The sequence below is a fragment of the Aquarana catesbeiana genome, linkage group LG05, assembly GCF_042186555.1.
Source record: "Aquarana catesbeiana isolate 2022-GZ linkage group LG05, ASM4218655v1, whole genome shotgun sequence".
Classification (NCBI taxonomy): domain Eukaryota; kingdom Metazoa; phylum Chordata; class Amphibia; order Anura; family Ranidae; genus Aquarana; species Aquarana catesbeiana.
Genome location: NC_133328.1, coordinates 2464886 through 2484283, shown reverse-complemented (window position 1 = coordinate 2484283; position 19398 = coordinate 2464886). Strand labels below are relative to the sequence as shown.

At 46.3% G+C, this 19398-nt stretch overlaps 1 protein-coding gene across 1 annotated transcript in view; it reads right to left on the bottom strand.

Annotated features, from left to right (window-relative positions):
- ADGRB1 (adhesion G protein-coupled receptor B1) overlaps window positions 1–19398 on the bottom strand; it is a gene marked incomplete in the record, with an annotated part of 698266 nt that overhangs the window by 354704 nt on the left and 324164 nt on the right. Inside the window, 1 exon segment of the mRNA XM_073629372.1 lies at window positions 1067–1225. Coding sequence (XP_073485473.1) covers window positions 1067–1225 — 159 coding nt within the window.

The following is a 19398-nucleotide window of genomic DNA, read 5'->3' as shown; positions in this document are numbered from 1 at the left end:
CTTCCTGACCCTCATTACAACTAAAGAAGTGGATGGAGAATCTACGAAACATCTTTAACATTACAGAACATGTCCAATTGATTGCGACAAACTACTACCAGATATACCACCACCTAGATCCATGAGAACCCTCACAGGTTCTTATCTCTGAACGTAGTGCCCAACCCTGCCCAGCCCCCGCCTCTCTAAAATGAGGGACAAGCTTACCAAGTGGACCCTTGCACAAAATAAAAGGCCCATTGACTTCTATTATGTCCCCCTTACAGCAACACTTGCAGCAGTGCTACAGTAGATAGCCAATAGGAGCATGACCTGCTGTGTCAATTGCCACCTAAACTTCACCTCTTACAATACAAGAAGATGCAATAGGCCATGTGACCAGACCAAAAACCTTACACAGAAATTTGAGATCGGCTTCAATGACTACTTCCATAAGCTTACTTGGCCTTCCTTCAGGAAGACCTGATCCATGCGTTTCAACTGATAGAGAGGAACAGTAGGGTGCAGCCACTGTGTGGCGCTACCATAGTGGAAGCAGAGTCGGCATAACTGAGGAGCAAATATGGATTCCGCCATGTACAAATTGTAATGATTGTAGCCTTGTGTTCTCTCTCTCTTGGGGAAGTCAGCCTCAATTCAGGGTTATTGTCCACCCAGCAAAACAAGACACCGCGGTTTCCATTGCAAACTGTAGAAAGGTTCATTGTTCTATTTCAACAAAGACGTCAAACACTTAAAATATATACTTACTCTGGTGGGAACCTACTACACAGAACAAGTCTCCCATGACCAGAGAACTGATAGTGTCCATGCCCATAAAAAAAAAATGAACTTGTGCTTACAAGGCTGCCATCAACCAGTCTCTTTCTGTAGACCAACATACTCTGGTTCCCCCAAGGTTGGAGAGAGAGCAGATAGCTCCAACTAGAAAGAACACATTTTCCTTTGAACCCGGTACTGCCAAGACAACCACCGGCTGCCAATCTTCCCTCACAAGTAGTATAAGATACAAGAAATGATAATTAGTAACATTTCTATAACATTCTGTGATGCAGTGAGAACTTACCACTGCAGGCTTTCCTGTTGCAGAGACGGCCCTCCTCTAGGACCCCTTCACAGAGGTTGGCCTCATCGGGAACAGCATGGCATGACCTCGTTCTTGTCTGGAGCCCGCCCCCGCAGTCCCTGTTACAGTCCCCCCAGGAGCTCCATGCAGTCCAGCCACCTTGAGAAACAAAAAAAAAAGAAAAGAAGAAGAAACAACATTAGATTCAACCCTGAGCAAAGGATCACCCATGATGTTCCCAAATATGGAGAGCTTTAACCCTGACCCAGCAGGGGGCGTGTCAGACCTCTGCAGAAAGACCACTGCTTCCACACAGAGAGCAAGGGTCCTTCTCTGCAGAATGCTGGCAAAGGACAGACTTTACTACTCTGTGGCTGCTTTATAAAAAGAGGAAAACATTGCAAATATTTCTACATTTTGTTTTTTGTTTTGTTTTTTTGCACTCGGAATGTATGTAGCTGATTTAACCACTTAAGGACCTTTTCTGGCACTATTTCTAACTAAAAAATTCTAACTATTTCTATTTCTAACTAAAAAATCAGTATTTTGTGCTAAGAAAATTACTCGGAACCCCCAAACATTATATTATTTTTTTAGCAGAGACCCTAGAGAATAAAATGGAGGCATTTTTTTTATGTCACACTGTATTCATGTAGCAGTTTTTAAAATGCATTTTTTTTTTTTTGGAAAAAATATACTTTAATGAATTTTAATGCACAAAAAAAAAAAAAACACAATATATAATCCAATTTGTCGGTTAACCATTTGCCGACCGGGCTTTTTCTGGCACTTTTTGTTTACAAGTTTAAATCAATATTTTTTTGCTAGAAAATTACTTATTACCCCCAAACATTATGTATTTTCTTTTTAGCAGAGACCTTAGGCAATAAAATGGGGATTGTTACAATTTTTTATATCACACGGTATTTGTGCAGCGTTTTTTTAAACGCAATTTTTTTGGGTGGGAAGGAATACACTTTTATGAATTTCAATGCAAAAAAACCCCACAATATATGAGAAAATATTTGGTTAACTATAAAGAATGATGTTATGAATGAATGACTTGTATAGCGCTGCAAATGTGAACTGAATCGCCTCAAGGCGCTTATGGCGAGTAAATAGATACCTAACATGTCACTCTTTAAAGTTGCGCACGTTCGTGGACTGGTAACAAACTACAGCACTAAAACATCTCCATAAGCGATGATTTAAAATTTTTACAGGTTACCTGTTCAGAGTTATGCCGCGTACACACGATCAGAAATTCCGCCAGCATGGAGCAGCTTTTGGTCGGAAATTCTGACCGTGTGTACGCTCCATCGGACTTTTGCTGGCAGAATTCCAGCCAGCAAAAGATTGAGATCTTTGTCCAGGGTGACTAGTCTTGTCTCCGCCCCCTCTTGTAGCTTTCTGCAACCTGTAGTGGGTGGAGTCTGCTAGGCTCCTCCCACAGCTCTGCTCTCTCTCTGCTTGTGCAGGGTGACTAGTCTTGTCTCCGCCCCCTCCTGTAGTTTTCTGTAGTGGGTGGAGCCTGCTGGGCCCCTCCTACAGCTCTGCTCTCTCTCCTTGTGTAGGGTGACTGGTCTTGTCTCCGCCCCCTCCCGTAGTTTGCTGTGGGCCCCACCCACTGCTCTGCTACCTGCACAGGCTATGTACAGCACAGTGATACTTTTACAAGGTAATATCTGGGTTTGCAAAGACATTTGGTGCAATTTTATATCCTTTGTGGCTATTTAGGAATATATTTCTCTCCATGTTTGTTGTGTCCGGGGTTCGGCTTTAAGGACCTTTTCCCCCTTCCCTGTGATATCTGCGCCTCGGGTGGAGGGGGGGCGGATCGCCCCACAATATAAAACTCTTCTGCTCCTCCACCTTTGCAGCTTCGTTGTAATCTAAGCACCGACATCTGCAGTGCCTCATCCGGAGCTCACAACCCGCCATAAAATATTCATAATTTATATCATTGCGATGCTGCAGAATTTACAAGTCCAATAAATCAGAGCCGGGACGCGCCTCGTACCTCCATACAGATCTTTTTATTTCATATACCGACAATAAAAACGTGAAGCTCGCCGGAATTAAAAGTTCCAGTAAATCTACGGCACAGAATAAGCCGAGATTCGTTTTATCACCTCTCCGGGATGAAGTGGATACATAATACATGGCGGGAATTAGCCGGGCGACTCTTCCAGCTCCGCCCCCCCCCCCCCCCCCGCGAGGAGTCTGCAGCTTTATAATGCGATCGCTAATGGCGCATATTCACATTACCACCCGACCGTACGATCTTACCGCTCCGATCTATTTTTTTTTTTTGATTGTTTGATTGAAAGTTGTTGAAAGAATTCATCTCAGTCAATGATTGGAGGACGAGGCTGCAATTCACACCTTAGCGTTTTGAGTCGCGTTTCTCCCTGCAATTTCAAAACGCTCTGGTTAAATGACTAATTGCACAACGTGCATTTCGGATGCCATTCATTTTATTGCCACCTAAAAATGCGGTGCGGTTCTGCCGCGATTGTCGCGTGTTAAATCACGCTGCAATCGCATAGAGTGAAGCTTGTCGAACCTAAAAATACGTTCAGCAGCTTCTTTTGGGCGACAAGCTTTACGCGATGAAGTCTGCCACAATTGCAGCACGATTGGGTCAGGGTGCCCCTTTTGCCCCCCTATAAATCTGGCACTGGTTGCAGGGGGCGTGGCTATTGGCATTGCTACTGTAGCTTGTCAGTCAGCACCTGGCCACTCCGAGTCCCGCCCACTGTTTTCTGAATTGGCAACACCTCCTTTGTTGCCGAACCCCTCCCACTGTGAGCTGCAGTGTCTGGGAGGGGGGAGCGCGTGAGACATAAATAAAGAAGTATATGGCTCAATAAGGGGGGGGGGGCAGTGGAACTTGTTGACTGTGAGTATGGAGTTGTCTCTCCCTCGTGGCCATTAATATGGAATTGTCCCTCCCCCAAGGCCATAAGTATGGGGTTGTCCCTCCCTCAAAGCAATTTGTTTGGAGTTGTCCCTCCCCCAATGCCATTAGTATGGAGTTGTCCCTCCCCCGTGGCTATTAACATGGAGTTGTTCCTCCCCTCTAAACATTAATATGGAGCTGTCCCTCCCCTATAGACATTAATATGTGTCTCCCGTAGACATTATTATGAAGTTGTCCCTCTCCCGTTGACAATAATATGGAGTTGTCCCTCTCCCGTAGACATTAAAATGGAGTTGTCCCTCTCCCGTAGACATGAATATAGAGTTGTCCCTCTCCTTTAGACATTAATATGGAGTTGTCCCTCTCCCATAGATATTAATATGGAGTTGTCCCTCTCCCATAGACATTAATATGGAGTTGTCCCTCTCCCATAGACATTAATATGGAGTTGTCCCTCTCCCATAGATATTAATATGGAGTTGTCCCTCTCCCATAGATATTAATATGGAGTTGTCCCTCTCCCATAGACATTAATATGGAGTTGTCCCTCTCCCGTAGACATTAATATGGAGTTGTCCCTCTCCCGTAGACATTAATATGGAGTTGTCCCTCTCCTGTAGACATTAATATGGAGTTGTCCCTCTCCCGTAGACATTAAAATGGAGTTGTCCCTCTCCCGTAGACATGAATATAGAGTTGTCCCTCTCCTTTAGACATTAATATGGAGTTGTCCCTCTCCCATAGATATTAATATGGAGTTGTCCCTCTCCCATAGACATTAATATGGAGTTGTCCCTCTCCCGTAGACATTAATATGGAGTTGTCCCTCTCCCGTAGACATTAATATGGAGTTGTCCCTCTCCTGTAGACATTAATATGGAGTTGTCCCTCTCCTGTAGACATTAATATGGAGTTGTCCCTCTCCTGTAGACATTAATATGGAGTTGTCCCTCTCCCATAGACATTAATATGGAGTTGTCCCTCTCCCGTAGACATTAATATGGAGTTGTCCCTCTCCCGTAGACATTAATATGGAGTTGTCCCTCTCCCATAGATATTAATATGGAGCTGTCCCTCTCCTGTAGACATTAATATGGAGTTGTCCCTCTCCTGTAGACATTAATATGGAGTTGTCCCTCTCCCGTAGACATGAATATAGAGTTGTCCCTCTCCTTTAGACATTAATATGGAGTTGTCCCTCTCCCATAGATATTAATATGGAGTTGTCCCTCTCCCATAGATATTAATATGGAGTTGTCCCTCTCCCGTAGACATTAATATGGAGTTGTCCCTCTCCCGTAGACATTAATATGGAGTTGTCCCTCTCCCGTAGACATTAATATGGAGTTGTCCCTCTCCCGTAGACATTAATATGGAGTTGTCCCTCTCCCGTAGACATTAATATGGAGTTGTCCCTCTCCCATAGATATTAATATGGAGTTGTCCCTCTCCTGTAGACATTAATATGGAGTTGTCCCTCTCCCATAGACATTAATATGGAGTTGTCCCTCTCCCGTAGACATTAATATGGAGTTGTCCCTCTCCCGTAGACATTAATATGGAGTTGTCCCTCTCCCATAGATATTAATATGGAGCTGTCCCTCTCCTGTAGACATTAATATGGAGTTGTCCCTCTCCTGTAGACATTAATATGGAGTTGTCCCTCTCCCATAGACATTAATATGGAGTTGTCCCTCTCCCATAGACATTAATATGGAGTTGTCCCTCTCCTGTAGACATTAATATGGAGTTGTCCCTCTCCTGTAGACATTAATATGGAGTTGTCCCTCTCCTGTAGACATTAATATGGAGTTGTCCCTCTCCTGTAGACATTAATATGGAGTTGTCCCTCTCCTGTAGACATTAATATAGAGTTGTCCCTCTCCTGTAGACATTAATATGGAGTTGTCCCTCTCCCGTAGACATTAATATGGAGTTGTCTCTCTCCCATAGACATTAATATGGAGTTGTCCCTCTCCTGTAGACATTAATATAGAGTTGTCCCTCTCCTGTAGACATTAATATGGAGTTGTCCCTCTCCCGTAGACATTAATATGGAGTTGTCCCTCTCCCGTAGACATTAATATGGAGTTGTCCCTCTCCCGTAGACATTAATATGGAGTTGTCCCTCTCCCGTAGACATTAATATTGAGTTGTCCCTCTCCCGTAGACATTAATATGGAGTTGTCCCTCTCCCATAGACATTAATATGGAGTTGTCCCTCTCCTGTAGACATTAATATAGAGTTGTCCCTCTCCTGTAGACATTAATATAGAGTTGTCCCTCTCCCGTAGACATTAATATAGAGTTGTCCCTCTCCCGTAGACATTAATATAGAGTTGTCCCTCTCCCGTAGACATTAATATAGAGTTGTCCCTCTCCTGTAGACATTAATATGGAGTTGTCCCTCTCCCATAGACATTAATATTAAGTTGTCCCTCTCCTGTAGACATTAATATAGAGTTGTCCCTCTCCTGTAGACATTAATATAGAGTTGTCCCTCTCCCGTAGACATTAATATAGAGTTGTCCCTCTCCCGTAGACATTAATATGGAGTTGTCCCTCTCCTGTAGACATTAATATAGAGTTGTCCCTCTCCCGTAGACATTAATATAGAGTTGTCCCTCTCCTGTAGACATTAATATGGAGTTGTCCCTCTCCCGTAGACATTAATATGGAGTTGTCTCTCTCCCATAGACATTAATATGGAGTTGTCCCTCTCCTGTAGACATTAATATAGAGTTGTCCCTCTCCTGTAGACATTAATATGGAGTTGTCCCTCTCCCGTAGACATTAATATGGAGTTGTCCCTCTCCCGTAGACATTAATATGGAGTTGTCCCTCTCCCGTAGACATTAATATGGAGTTGTCCCTCTCCCGTAGACATTAATATTGAGTTGTCCCTCTCCCGTAGACATTAATATGGAGTTGTCCCTCTCCCATAGACATTAATATGGAGTTGTCCCTCTCCTGTAGACATTAATATAGAGTTGTCCCTCTCCTGTAGACATTAATATAGAGTTGTCCCTCTCCCGTAGACATTAATATAGAGTTGTCCCTCTCCCGTAGACATTAATATAGAGTTGTCCCTCTCCCGTAGACATTAATATAGAGTTGTCCCTCTCCTGTAGACATTAATATGGAGTTGTCCCTCTCCCATAGACATTAATATTAAGTTGTCCCTCTCCTGTAGACATTAATATAGAGTTGTCCCTCTCCTGTAGACATTAATATAGAGTTGTCCCTCTCCCGTAGACATTAATATAGAGTTGTCCCTCTCCCGTAGACATTAATATGGAGTTGTCCCTCTCCTGTAGACATTAATATAGAGTTGTCCCTCTCCCGTAGACATTAATATAGAGTTGTCCCTCTCCTGTAGACATTAATATGGAGTTGTCCCTCTCCCATAAACATTAATATGGAGTTGTCCCTCTCCTGTAGACCTTAATATGGAGTTGTCCCTCTCCCATAGACATTAATATGGAGTTGTCCCTCTCCTGTAGACATTAATATAGAGTTGTCCCTCTCCCATAGACATTAATATAGAGTTGTCCCTCTCCCGTAGACATTAATATAGAGTTGTCCCTCTCCCGTAGACATTAATATAGAGTTGTCCCTCTCCCGTAGACATTAATATAGAGTTGTCCCTCTCCTGTAGACATTAATATGGAGTTGTCCCTCTCCCATAGACATTAATATGGAGTTGTCCCTCTCCTGTAGACCTTAATATGGAGTTGTCCCTCTCCCGTAGACATTAATATGGAGTTGTCCCTCTCCTGTAGACATTAATATGGAGTTGTCCCTCTCCTGTAGACATTAATATAGAGTTGTCCCTATCCCATAGACATTAATATGGAGTTGTCCCTCTCCCATAGACATTAATATAGAGTTGTCCCTCTCCTGTAGACATTAATATGGAGTTGTCCCTCTCCCGTAGACATTAATATGGAGTTGTCCCTCTCCCGTAGACATTAATATGGAGTTGTCCCTCTCCTGTAGACATTAATATAGAGTTGTCCCTCTCCCATAGACATTAATATGGAGTTGTCCCTCTCCCATAGACATTAATATAGAGTTGTCCCTCTCCTGTAGACATTAATATGGAGTTGTCCCTCTCCCGTAGACATTAATATGGAGTTGTCCCTCTCCCGTAGACATTAATATGGAGTTGTCCCTCTCCCGTAGACATTAATATGGAGTTGTCCCTCTCCCGTAGACATTAATATAGAGTTGTCCCTCTCCCGTAGACATTAATATGGAGTTGTCCCTCTCCCATAGACATTAATATGGAGTTGTCCCTCTCCTGTAGACATTAATATAGAGTTGTCCCTCTCCTGTAGACATTAATATAGAGTTGTCCCTCTCCTGTAGACATTAATATAGAGTTGTCCCTCTCCCGTAGACATTAATATAGAGTTGTCCCTCTCCCGTAGACATTAATATAGAGTTGTCCCTCTCCTGTAGACATTAATATGGAGTTGTCCCTCTCCCATAGACATTAATATGGAGTTGTCCCTCTCCTGTAGACCTTAATATGGAGTTGTCCCTCTCCTGTAGACATTAATATGGAGTTGTCCCTCTCCTGTAGACATTAATATGGAGTTGTCCCTCTCCTGTAGACATTAATATGGAGTTGTCCCTCTCCCATAAACATTAATATGGAGTTGTCCCTCTCCTGTAGACCTTAATATGGAGTTGTCCCCTTTGTGACTATACCATCCTTCACTCCTCTGGGAAGATTTCCCACAAGATTTTGGAGCATCTGTAGGAATTTGTGCCCACTGGTAAGGTCAGCAATACCAAAAACAAAATACAATTATTATATCCAGAGAGAAATGTACAGATTGAGGCCATCAAGGCGTTAACCATGAAGATCACCCCCCCCCCCCCCCACCCCTTCCGAAGGTGCCAGTTCCTCATTGAATGTTTGGCCGGCATGGCTGCCTTTTTATTTCTCACTTAATCATAACAGCCTGCCCGGGCATGATGGCGTTTTCAGCCGTTATAAGCGAACGCGGACAAGAAACAAGAAAACAGACGTCAATTTAATGGCTTTGTGATCCCTCGAAGTTTGCCTGACCTTTCAGGCCGTGTCAGAATTTCCGGCACAGTAACACACGGGCGTTATTGATCCGAGAAGCAACCTTTCCCCCTGACAGCAGCGAGGTAGAAAACCGCTGTTTTTTTTTTCCCCGCGTCGTTTATGGATGGAATGTAAAGAGATTTCAGGATGGTTCATCGATCTCGAGGGCAAGACTAAAATGCCGCAACTTCTGGCTTCTATCTCCTCTGAAACAAGTCCATCAACCTCACAGCACCAAACTGACTAGTTATTTTTTATTTTCAAGGTTTCTTTTTTTTGGGGGGTGGGCGGGGGAGGGGGGTTATGCCTTAGCTTGCTTTGGGAGCCCAAAAATGGAGGGTTGGACTCTTCTCATGACAGTCTTATGATAGTTTGTATTTAATTCCTCTTCCTTATAATGGTCAGGGATGAAAAAATAAACTGATGGTCACTTGATATGTCGTGTCCGAATTTTCTTTTTTTCAAGTGGTTACGTTGCTGCTTGGGGGACTTGCACACTTTTTATTGGCTGTCAAGTGGTAGGATGATGACATCACCATGAGGAGACCAGTTGGCATAGGCACAGATTGTAGTGTTGGGTCACAGGTCTTCACTCCTAGAAGAAGTCTACATTGCTGCCTGGGTGATGTGCACACTTCTCATTGGCTGCCCAGCGGTAGGGCAATGATGTAACCAGAAGGTTACTGACTGGCGTAGACACAAATTGCAGTATTGGGTCACTGTTCTCCACTCCTGGAAGAGGTCTACATTGCTGCCTGGATGACGTGCACACTTTTTATTGGTTGTCCAGTAATAGGGTGATGAAGTCACCATGAGGAGACCAGTTGACCTAGGCACAGATTGTAGCACTGGGTCACTGTTCTCCTCTCCTTGAAGAGATCTACGTTTCTGCTTGGGTGATGTGCACACCTCTCATTGGTTGTCCAGTAATAGGGTGATGAAGTCACCATGAGGAGACCAGTTGACCTAGGCACAGATTGTAGCACTGGGTCACTGTTCTCCTCTCCTTGAAGAGGTCTACATTTCTGCTTGGGTGATGTGCAGATTTCTCATTGGTTGTCCAGTAATAGGGTGATGAAGTCACCATGAGAAGACCAGTTGACCTAGGCACAGATTGTAGCACTGGGTCACTGGTCTCCTCTCCTGGAAGAGGTCTACGTTTCTGCTTGGGTGATGTGCACACCTCTCATTGGTTGTCCAGTAATAGGGTGATGAAGTCACCATGAGGAGACCAGTTGACCTAGGCACAGATTGTAGCACTGGGTCACTGGTCTCCTCTCCTGGAAGAGGTCTACGTTGCTGCCTGGATGACGTGCAGATTTCTCATTGGTTGTCCAGTAATAGGGTGATGAAGTCACCATGAGAAGACCAGTTGACCTAGGCTCAGATTGTAGCACTGGGTCACTGTTCTCCACTCCTGGAAGAGGTCTACATTGCTGCCTGGATGACGTGCACATTTCTCACTGGTTGTCCAGTAATAGGGTGATGAAGTCACCATGAGGAGACCAGTTGACCTAGGCACAGATTGTAGCACTGGGTCACTGTTCTCCACTCTTGGAAGAGGTCTACGTTGCTGCCTGGATGACGTGCACATTTCTCACTGGTTGTCCAGTAATAGGGTGATGAAGTCACCATGAGAAGACCAGTTGACCTAGGCACAGATTGTAGCACTGGGTCACTGTTATCCGCTCCTGGAAGAGGTCTATGTTTCTGCTTGGGTGATGTGCACACTTCTCATTGGCTTGTCCAATGGTAGGACTATGATGTCATCATGATGAGACAAGTTGGCCGAGGCACAGTCTGTAGCATTGGGTCACTGGTCTCTGCTCCTGGAAAAGGTATACATTGTTGCCTGGGTGACATGAACGCTTCTCATTGGTTGTCCAGTGGTAGGGTGATGACATTCTGTACTGAATCAGTAAATGGTCCACTCCAGGGGTCTCCAAACTTTCTAAACAAAGGGTCAGTTTACTGTCCATCAAGCCTTGGCTGGGCTGGACTGGACTGAGGCATCAGTGGGAATGGACAATGTCTCACACTTTGTGATCAGTGGGAATAAAAAAATGACATGGCATCTGTGATCAGTGCCCCATGATTGGTATTGTTGGTATTGGTGGAAGGAATAGTGCACAATTGTTAGTGTCAGTTAAAGGAATCATGCCCCATCATTGGTATCAGTGGGAGAAATAGTGCCCCATCATTGGTGTCAGTGGGAGGAATAGTGCCCCATCATTGGTGTCAGTGGGAGGAGTAGTGCCCCATCATTGGTGTCAGTGGGAGAAATAGTGTCCCATCATTGGTGTCAGTGAGAGGAATAGTGCCCCATCATTGGTGTCAGTGGGAGGAATAGTGTCCAATCATTGGTGTCAGTGGGAGGAATAGTGCCCCTTCACTGGTGTTAGTGGAAGGAATAGTGCCCCATCATTGGTGTTAGTAAGGGAGAATAGTGCCCCATCATTGGTGTCAGTGGGAGGAATAGTGCCCCATCATTGGTGTCAGTGGGAGGAATAGTGCCCCATCATTGGTGTTAGTGGGGGGAATAGTGTCCCATCATTGGTGTCAGTGGGAGGAATAGTGCCCCATCATTGGTGTCAGTGGGAGGAATAGTGCCCCATCATTGGTGTCAGTGGGAGGAATAGTGCCCCATCATTGGTGTCAGTGGGAGGAATAGTGCCCCATCATTGGTGTCAGTGGGAGGAATAGTGCCCCATCATTGGTGTCAGTGGGAGGAATAGTGCCCCACTGTTAGTGTCAGTGGAAGTCATGGTGCCTCCTCGTTGGTGTCAGTGGAAAGAATAGTGCCTTGTATCGGTGAGAGTAATGGTGCACCAAGGGCCAGACAAAGGCAAGCAAAGGGGTGCATATGGCCCATGGGCCACAGTTTGGAGACCACTGGTCTTCTCTAAAGGACAGGGTTGTCCCAGCAGATTGATAGCTCTGCTGGTAGGATGTATTTCTAATGTGTGTGTGTGTGTGTGGGGGGGGGGGGGGGGGATGGTTTCTCTTTCTTCACCCCAAGGTTCTATGACCAGAGTTACAGATCTGATTGCACCCAAAATGTATGAGGAATCCAGAAATCCACCTAACTCTGAAGGAACCATGAAGCCCATAGATGGTGGTGGCAGGATGTGCTGGGTACTGCAGGGGAGCCTTGACCACTATCCCCGGATGGTAAAAGTGAATCAAAAATCCAGAGGATAAAAAGGAAATAAAAGTAGCCGGAAAGCTAAGAACATAAACGTGATCCATTCATCAACGTGAGATACAATACATCACAGAAAACAGGTCACCATGGCAGCGATCGATACATAACATACCCATCCATCATCCGGGGAGCCGGCACAGCCACTGCCACCGTCCGCACACCGGACCCAATCATAAACTCACTCAGGACTTCAATGTGGGAGTTCAGACATGACTAACAAGAGAGGACCCCTTCCAGAACCCGTCATCGGGGACCCCTGAGGTGACATGAAGGACCTCACCTTCTGAAAATGCCAACTCTCTTGCTGCCATGGTGGGATTGGTTTCCCGGTGGAGCCGTTTGACTCCCAAGTTATAAAGTAACATTTAACGGGACCACAAAGGACTTCCCAGCATTTTTCTAATGAAAGGTTTCAATTGGTTGTAAAAAAAAAAAAAAAAATCGAAATGAAAAATGAACAAAGCACACCCGACTTATTGTGGTTCCTCCCGGAACTCTCAGACCCCCGATATCTCCATGAGTCACGTCTGACAGGGTATGTCAACACCAGACAATGCCAAGAGATGCCAACCCCCCTCAAGCACACAGCAGGTGATTGACAGCTTCAGCTGTGGATGTTTCCCTTTGACACTGCCATTACCTGCACTCAGGTCTCAGATTACACTCAGCTCTATGCTGTGTTGTGTGTGACATCAGATCCCTTCCCCCTGCCTTCTGAAGCTCAGAAATGCTGTGTAAATTCTGGACTTTGAACGGCTATAGAGGAGAACGGTCACAGAAAGACCTTGTGACGGAACGTCCCACAATGTTCTGATGGACCTGGGATGGATTTAGCCGATTTCACCTGAAGGCTCAACTGGACATATTACCAAAAGTATTGGGACGCCCGCCTTTTCACGCATATGAACTTTAATGACATCCCAGTCTAAAGCCGCGTACACACGATCAGATTGTTGGCCAACCGAGCATCAGACTTTTGTCCGAGGGGCGTGTGCCAGGAACTTGTCTTGCAAACTAACGGCACACAATTGTCGGCCAACAAACACGAACGTAGTGACGTGCTACGTGGAATTTCAGCTCTTCAGCGCCACCCTTTGGGCACCTTCTGCTAATGTCGTGTTTGGTGAGCACTGATTCCGAGCATGCGCGTTTGTACTTTGGACTTTTGTATGACGGACTTGTGTACACACGATACGTAAATCTGACAACAGGCCGTCGTCCGCAGAAAATTTACTAGCCTGCCATCCAACATTTGTTGGCGGAAAGTTGGACGACAATTGTCTGAAGGAGCGTACTAACGGTCGGATTTTTAGGCAAACAGTCTGTCATCATACAATTCCCTGCCGAAAATCCGACCGTGTGTACGGGGCTTTAGTCCGTAGGGTTCAATATTGAGTTGGCTCCGCCCTTTGCAACTATAACAGCTTCACCTCTTCTGGGAAGGCCGTCCACAAGGTTTAGGAGGGTGTCTATGGGAATGTTTGACCATTCTTCCAGAGGAGCATTTGTGAGGTCAGGCCCTGATGTTGGATGAGAAGGCCTGGCTCGCAGTCTCCGCTCTAATTGATCCCAAAGGTGTTCTATCGGGTGGAGGTCAGGACTCTGTGCAGGCCAGTCAAGTTCCTCCACCCCAAACTCGCTCATCCATGTCTTTATGGACCTTGCTTTTTGCACTGGTCCAAATCATTTGGTGGAGGGGGGATTATGGTGTGGGGGGAGGGGGAGGGGGGATTATGGTGTGGGAGGGGTTATGGTGTAGGGGGGAGGAGGGATTATGGCGTGGGGTTGTTTTTCAGGGGTTGGGCTTGGCCCCTTAGTTCCAGTGAAGGGAACTCTTAAGGCGTCAGCATACCAAGACATTTTGGACAATTTCATGCTCCCAACTTTGTGGGAGGAGTTTGGGGACGGCCCCTTCCTGTTCCAACATGACTGCGCACCAGTGCACAAAGCAAGGTCCATAAAGACATGGATGAGCGAGTTTGGGGTGGAGGAACTTGACTGGCCTGCACAGAGTCCTGACCTCAACACCTTTGGGATGAATTAGAGCGGAGACTGCGAGCCAGGCCTTCTCATCCAACATCAGTGCCTGACCTCACAAATGCTCTTCTGGAAGAATGGTCAAACATTCCCATAGACACCCTCCTAAACCTTGTGGACGGCCTTCCCGGAAGAGTTGACGCTGTTATAGCTGCAAAGGGCGGAGCCAACTCAATATTGAACCCTACGGACTAAGACTGGGATGCCATTAAAGGTCATGTGTGTGTAAAGGCAGGCGTCCCAATACTTTTGGTAACATAGTGTATTATGATTGAATAGTACCCTAGCATAGTCATACCATGTTAAGTTCTTGACTCCTCCCTCTACTTGTTCTGGACAGAAGAGTCATCAGAGAGGGAGACAGACATGTTGATATTCTAATACCCCACTGAGCTCTGCAGTCACAAAGGTGGGCGGGGCTGAAAACAATCACATTTGATATACAGGAGCACCCGGCATTAAGCAACATATCAATACTGCAAATAATACATTGAAAAAGACGTCATAAGACACGCCCCCCACCCCCCATAATGCATCATGGGACATGTAGTTTTTATTATCACAGAACTGCTGGGCTGACGCACCATCCCCCCCCCCCTCTTTAATCTGAAGACTTTCTGTAGAAAGGACATTTGGAACATCCAGATCAGAAGCAGGTAAGAATCTGCAATTTTCTGCAACCTTTGTTTTATTCTTGGCGGTTTTTTTTTTTTTTTCATCATATTCTTCATCTTCTCATCAGTGATCTTTTTTTCTGCACTGACTTCATCCTGACAGTCCAGAGGGAAGTGCGCAGAGCCCACTGCGGCGGCGTCTAGTTTTTCAGTTCTGAGCTGGAAATCCGAGCCGAGTCTGGGCCGCGTTCCCTGCGAGTCAGCGTTCCGGTAATGATGGTTTCAGGATAAGATCGCTCTCGGAGCTCCAGCTGTATGGATTTTTAGATCAAATCTCTCAATTAATGTTAAACTGCGATGTGTAATTATCAGGCAGAGCGGCTTGGACTTTGGCAGTCAGTGAGATGCCAGACGGAACCTTCTCTATATATAGACCTTCAGCCCGGCCGCTTATCATCAATCAGCCAACCAACCAGCTAACCAACCAACCAACCAACCAGCCAACCAACCAACCAGCCAACCAACCAGCCAACCAACTAACCAACCAACCAGCCAACCAACCAACCAACCAACCAACCAACTAACCAACCAACCAGCCAACCAACCAGCCAACCAACCAACCAGCCAACCAACCAGCTAACCAAACAGCCAACCAACCAACCAAACAACCAGCCAACCAGTCAACCAGCCAACCAACCAGCTAACCAAACAACCAAAAATCCAACCAACCAACCAGCCAACCAGCCAACCAACCAGCTAACCAACCAACCAACCAGCCAACCAACCAACCAACCAGCCAACCAGCCAACCAACCAACCAACCAGCCAACCAACCAGCCAACCAACGCTACACGACTATAGGACAGAGGAGCAATCATCACAGGAGGGACTACAATCTTCTGTATAGGAGCACGGGGGGGGGGGATCATGAAGACTGGTGGTCCTCACACTATGGCCCAGGGGTGAATATGGCCCACCAATTGCCTTATACCAGCCCCAACCCTGAGGACCCCACATACCTTGAATGCATTGTGGCAGCGGGTGCTGGGCAGTGTGGGCACTAGGATGCAGAGCATTCCAACCTCTGACATTGGAGTCTAGTGATCACTGTTGGGTGGGTGCGATCTCCCGCCCAACAGTGCCAGCATAGTTCCAGAGGTCACACGGCTAATACAGGAGCAGGACTCCAATGATAGGGGTCTTTTCTAATGTTACTGACACCAATGATGGTGTTCTATTCCTCCACTGATACCAGTGATGGGGCACTATTCATCCCACTGATACCAATGATGGGGCACTATTCCTCCCACTGATACCAATGATGGGGCACTATTCCTCCCACTGACACCAATGATGGGACACTATTCCTCCCACTGATACCAATGATGGGGCACTATTCCTCCCACTGACACCAATGATGGGGCACTATTCCTCCCACTGATACCAATGATGGGGCACTATTCTCCACTGATACCAATGATGGGGCACTATTCCTCCACTGACGCCAATGATGGGGCACTATTCCTCCCACTGATACCAGTGATGGGGCACTATTCCTCCCACTGATACCAATGATGGGGCACTATTCCTCCACTGATACAATGATGGGGCACTATTCCTCCACTGATACCAATGATGGGGCACTATTCCTCCCACTGACGCCAATGATGGGGCACTATTCCTCCCACTGATACCAGTGATGGGGCACTATTCCTCCCACTGATACCAATGATGGGGCACTATTCCTCCCACTGACGCCAATGATGGGGCACTATTCCTCCCACTGATACCAATGATGGGGCACTATTCCTCCCACTGACACCATGATGGGGCACTATTCCTCCCACTGATACCAATAATGGGGTACTATTCCCCCCACTAACACCAGTGATGGGGCACTATTCCTCCCACTGACACCAATGATGGGACACTATTCCTCCCACTGACACCAATGATGGGGTACTATTCCTCCCACTGACACCAATGATGGGACACTATTCCTCCCACTGATACCAATAATGGGGTACTATTCCCCCCACTAACACCAGTGATGGGGCACTATTCCTCCCACTGACACCAATGATGGGGCACTATTCCTCCCACTGACACCAATGATGGGGTACTATTCCTCCCACTGACACCAATGATGGTACACTATTCCTCCCACTGATACCAATGATGGGACACTATTCCTCCCACTGATAACAATGATGGGACACTATTCCTCCCACTGTTACCAATGTGGGGCACTATTCCTCTCACTGATACCAATAATGGGGTACTATTCCTCCCCTGATACCAATGATGGGACACTATTCCTCCCACTGATACCAATGATGGGGCACTATTCCTACCACTGACACCAATGATGGGGCACTATTCCTACCACTGATACTAATGATGGGACACTATTCCTCCACTGACACCAATGATGGGACACTATTCCTCCCACTGATACTAATGATGGGACACTATTCCTCCCACTGACACCAATGATGGGACACTATTCCTCCCACTGACACCAATGATGGGACATTATTCCTCCCACTGACACCAATGATGGGACATTATTCCTCCCACTGACACCAATGATGGGACACTATTCCTCCCACTGACACCAATGATGGGGCACTATTCCTACCACTGACACCAATGATGGGGCACTATTCCTACCACTAACACCAGTGATGGGGTACTATTCCTCCCACTGATAACAATGATGCGACACTACCCCCCTCCCCCACCCCCACTGACAATGGGTTATTTTTATATCCAGTAACCACAGTCCGGCACCACAAGAATCTGAAGAGCAGTAGACTGGCCCTTTGTCTTACATGATTGGGACCCCTGTTACAGACCGGTCCTCCTACTCATTTTCAGGATGTGCACTTGCATGGCCTCGTTATCTACAAGAGGGATGTGAACAAGACCCTGCAAGGAGCCCTTACTATATATACAGTATATAAACCCAAAGGGAATTGTTCTTCTCAGCCACATTGGGGTTTGACAGCCGGGTCGTTGAACTCACTTCTTCACCACTACAGTTGAGCCACACAGCTTGGTCACTGACCCACCTCCTGCCTGGTGACTGGGCAATGAAGGAGCATCACCATCTGAGGAGGCCATCAATGTGTATGGGCAACACTGTACAAGCGGTATGATTGGCTCACCGTCATCCCCCCCCCCCCACTGTCAGGAAACCAATATAAAGGGGACCTGTCACCTCATTATATGTGTTTCAGGTGTGTGTTTAGCTCTTCACCGGGAGATGCCCTTCATTTCCAAGCCTTGGGCAGCCGGCAGCCCACTGAGGGAAGATTGAAAAGATAAATGGAACCCGTTTTTCCCGTACGAAGAAACAAAAGCTCGTTCTCCCGGTTGTCCTACTTAGAAAAGTGTTTTATTCAGAAGGAAGAAGGTTTGAACCTGAAGTGGCTCTCAGAGGTGACATTAGGAGGCCATTGAGCGTACCCAATCTCAATCTATCGGAGAACCTGATGGTCCCATCGCTGTAGCTCATACCTCTGGAGATGGGAGTCATCCATCTCCTCCTGGAGGCCTCTGGGGTTCCATCTCGCTGTAAATTTAGCTCCTCTCCTCCCGTGGATGAACAATACAATGGGGGGGGGGGGGGGGTGAAATGACCCGGAGAAATTCATGACAACATTGATGCGCTATTTATACCGGATACTCTACGCTACGGTAATCCGAGACTCGCTGTGCCTCCTAAAACCCCCGTCCTCTCCTCTCTCCATAGATTATTTATCACCACGAGACGTCTGGGACATATTGATGGATAAGGCCCATTGAATACCATATGTGTCGTATTTTTTTATCACACAGGAAGTGTCGGCGAATCGAAATGGTTTTTATTAAGGAAGAAGCCCCAAAACCATGGAATGTTCTGTGCCGGGCCAGCTACATCAAGACCCGCCCTTTTCTGCCATTTTTTGTTCACATGCAACAATCAGTATATTTTCCTAGAAAATGACTTAGAACCCCCAAATATTATAGATATATTTTTTTTAAAGAAGAGGCCCCAGAGAATAAATTGGTGGCAAAGTCAGTGGACTGGAGGTCAAGGACTGATTTCAATGATAAAAGGCGGAGCTTTTCTATAAAATGATTCTGTTGCCGTCTGTTGTCAAAGGATTTATTTATGTCATCTCTAAAGCCCCTAACAGGTTCACTTCATCCACATCCTGCCCGGGTTGTGGCAAAATGAGGCCCGGGCGGTGTCTCTCCTGGCTCTTCTGTTCTGACTGGGCGTCATATGAGGTCCTTAGAACAAGACCCTCACACCCCCCGGGGGGCGCACAGTACGGCGATCTGTAGTGTGGTGTGCCGCATCTCCGATCGTGGTAAAGAGCCTATTTACCATGTGATCAGCTGTAACCAATCACAGTGTAACTAGGAAGTGCCGGTTATCGGCATTCCTCTATTCACGATGACTGAGTAGAGGAGAGCTGAT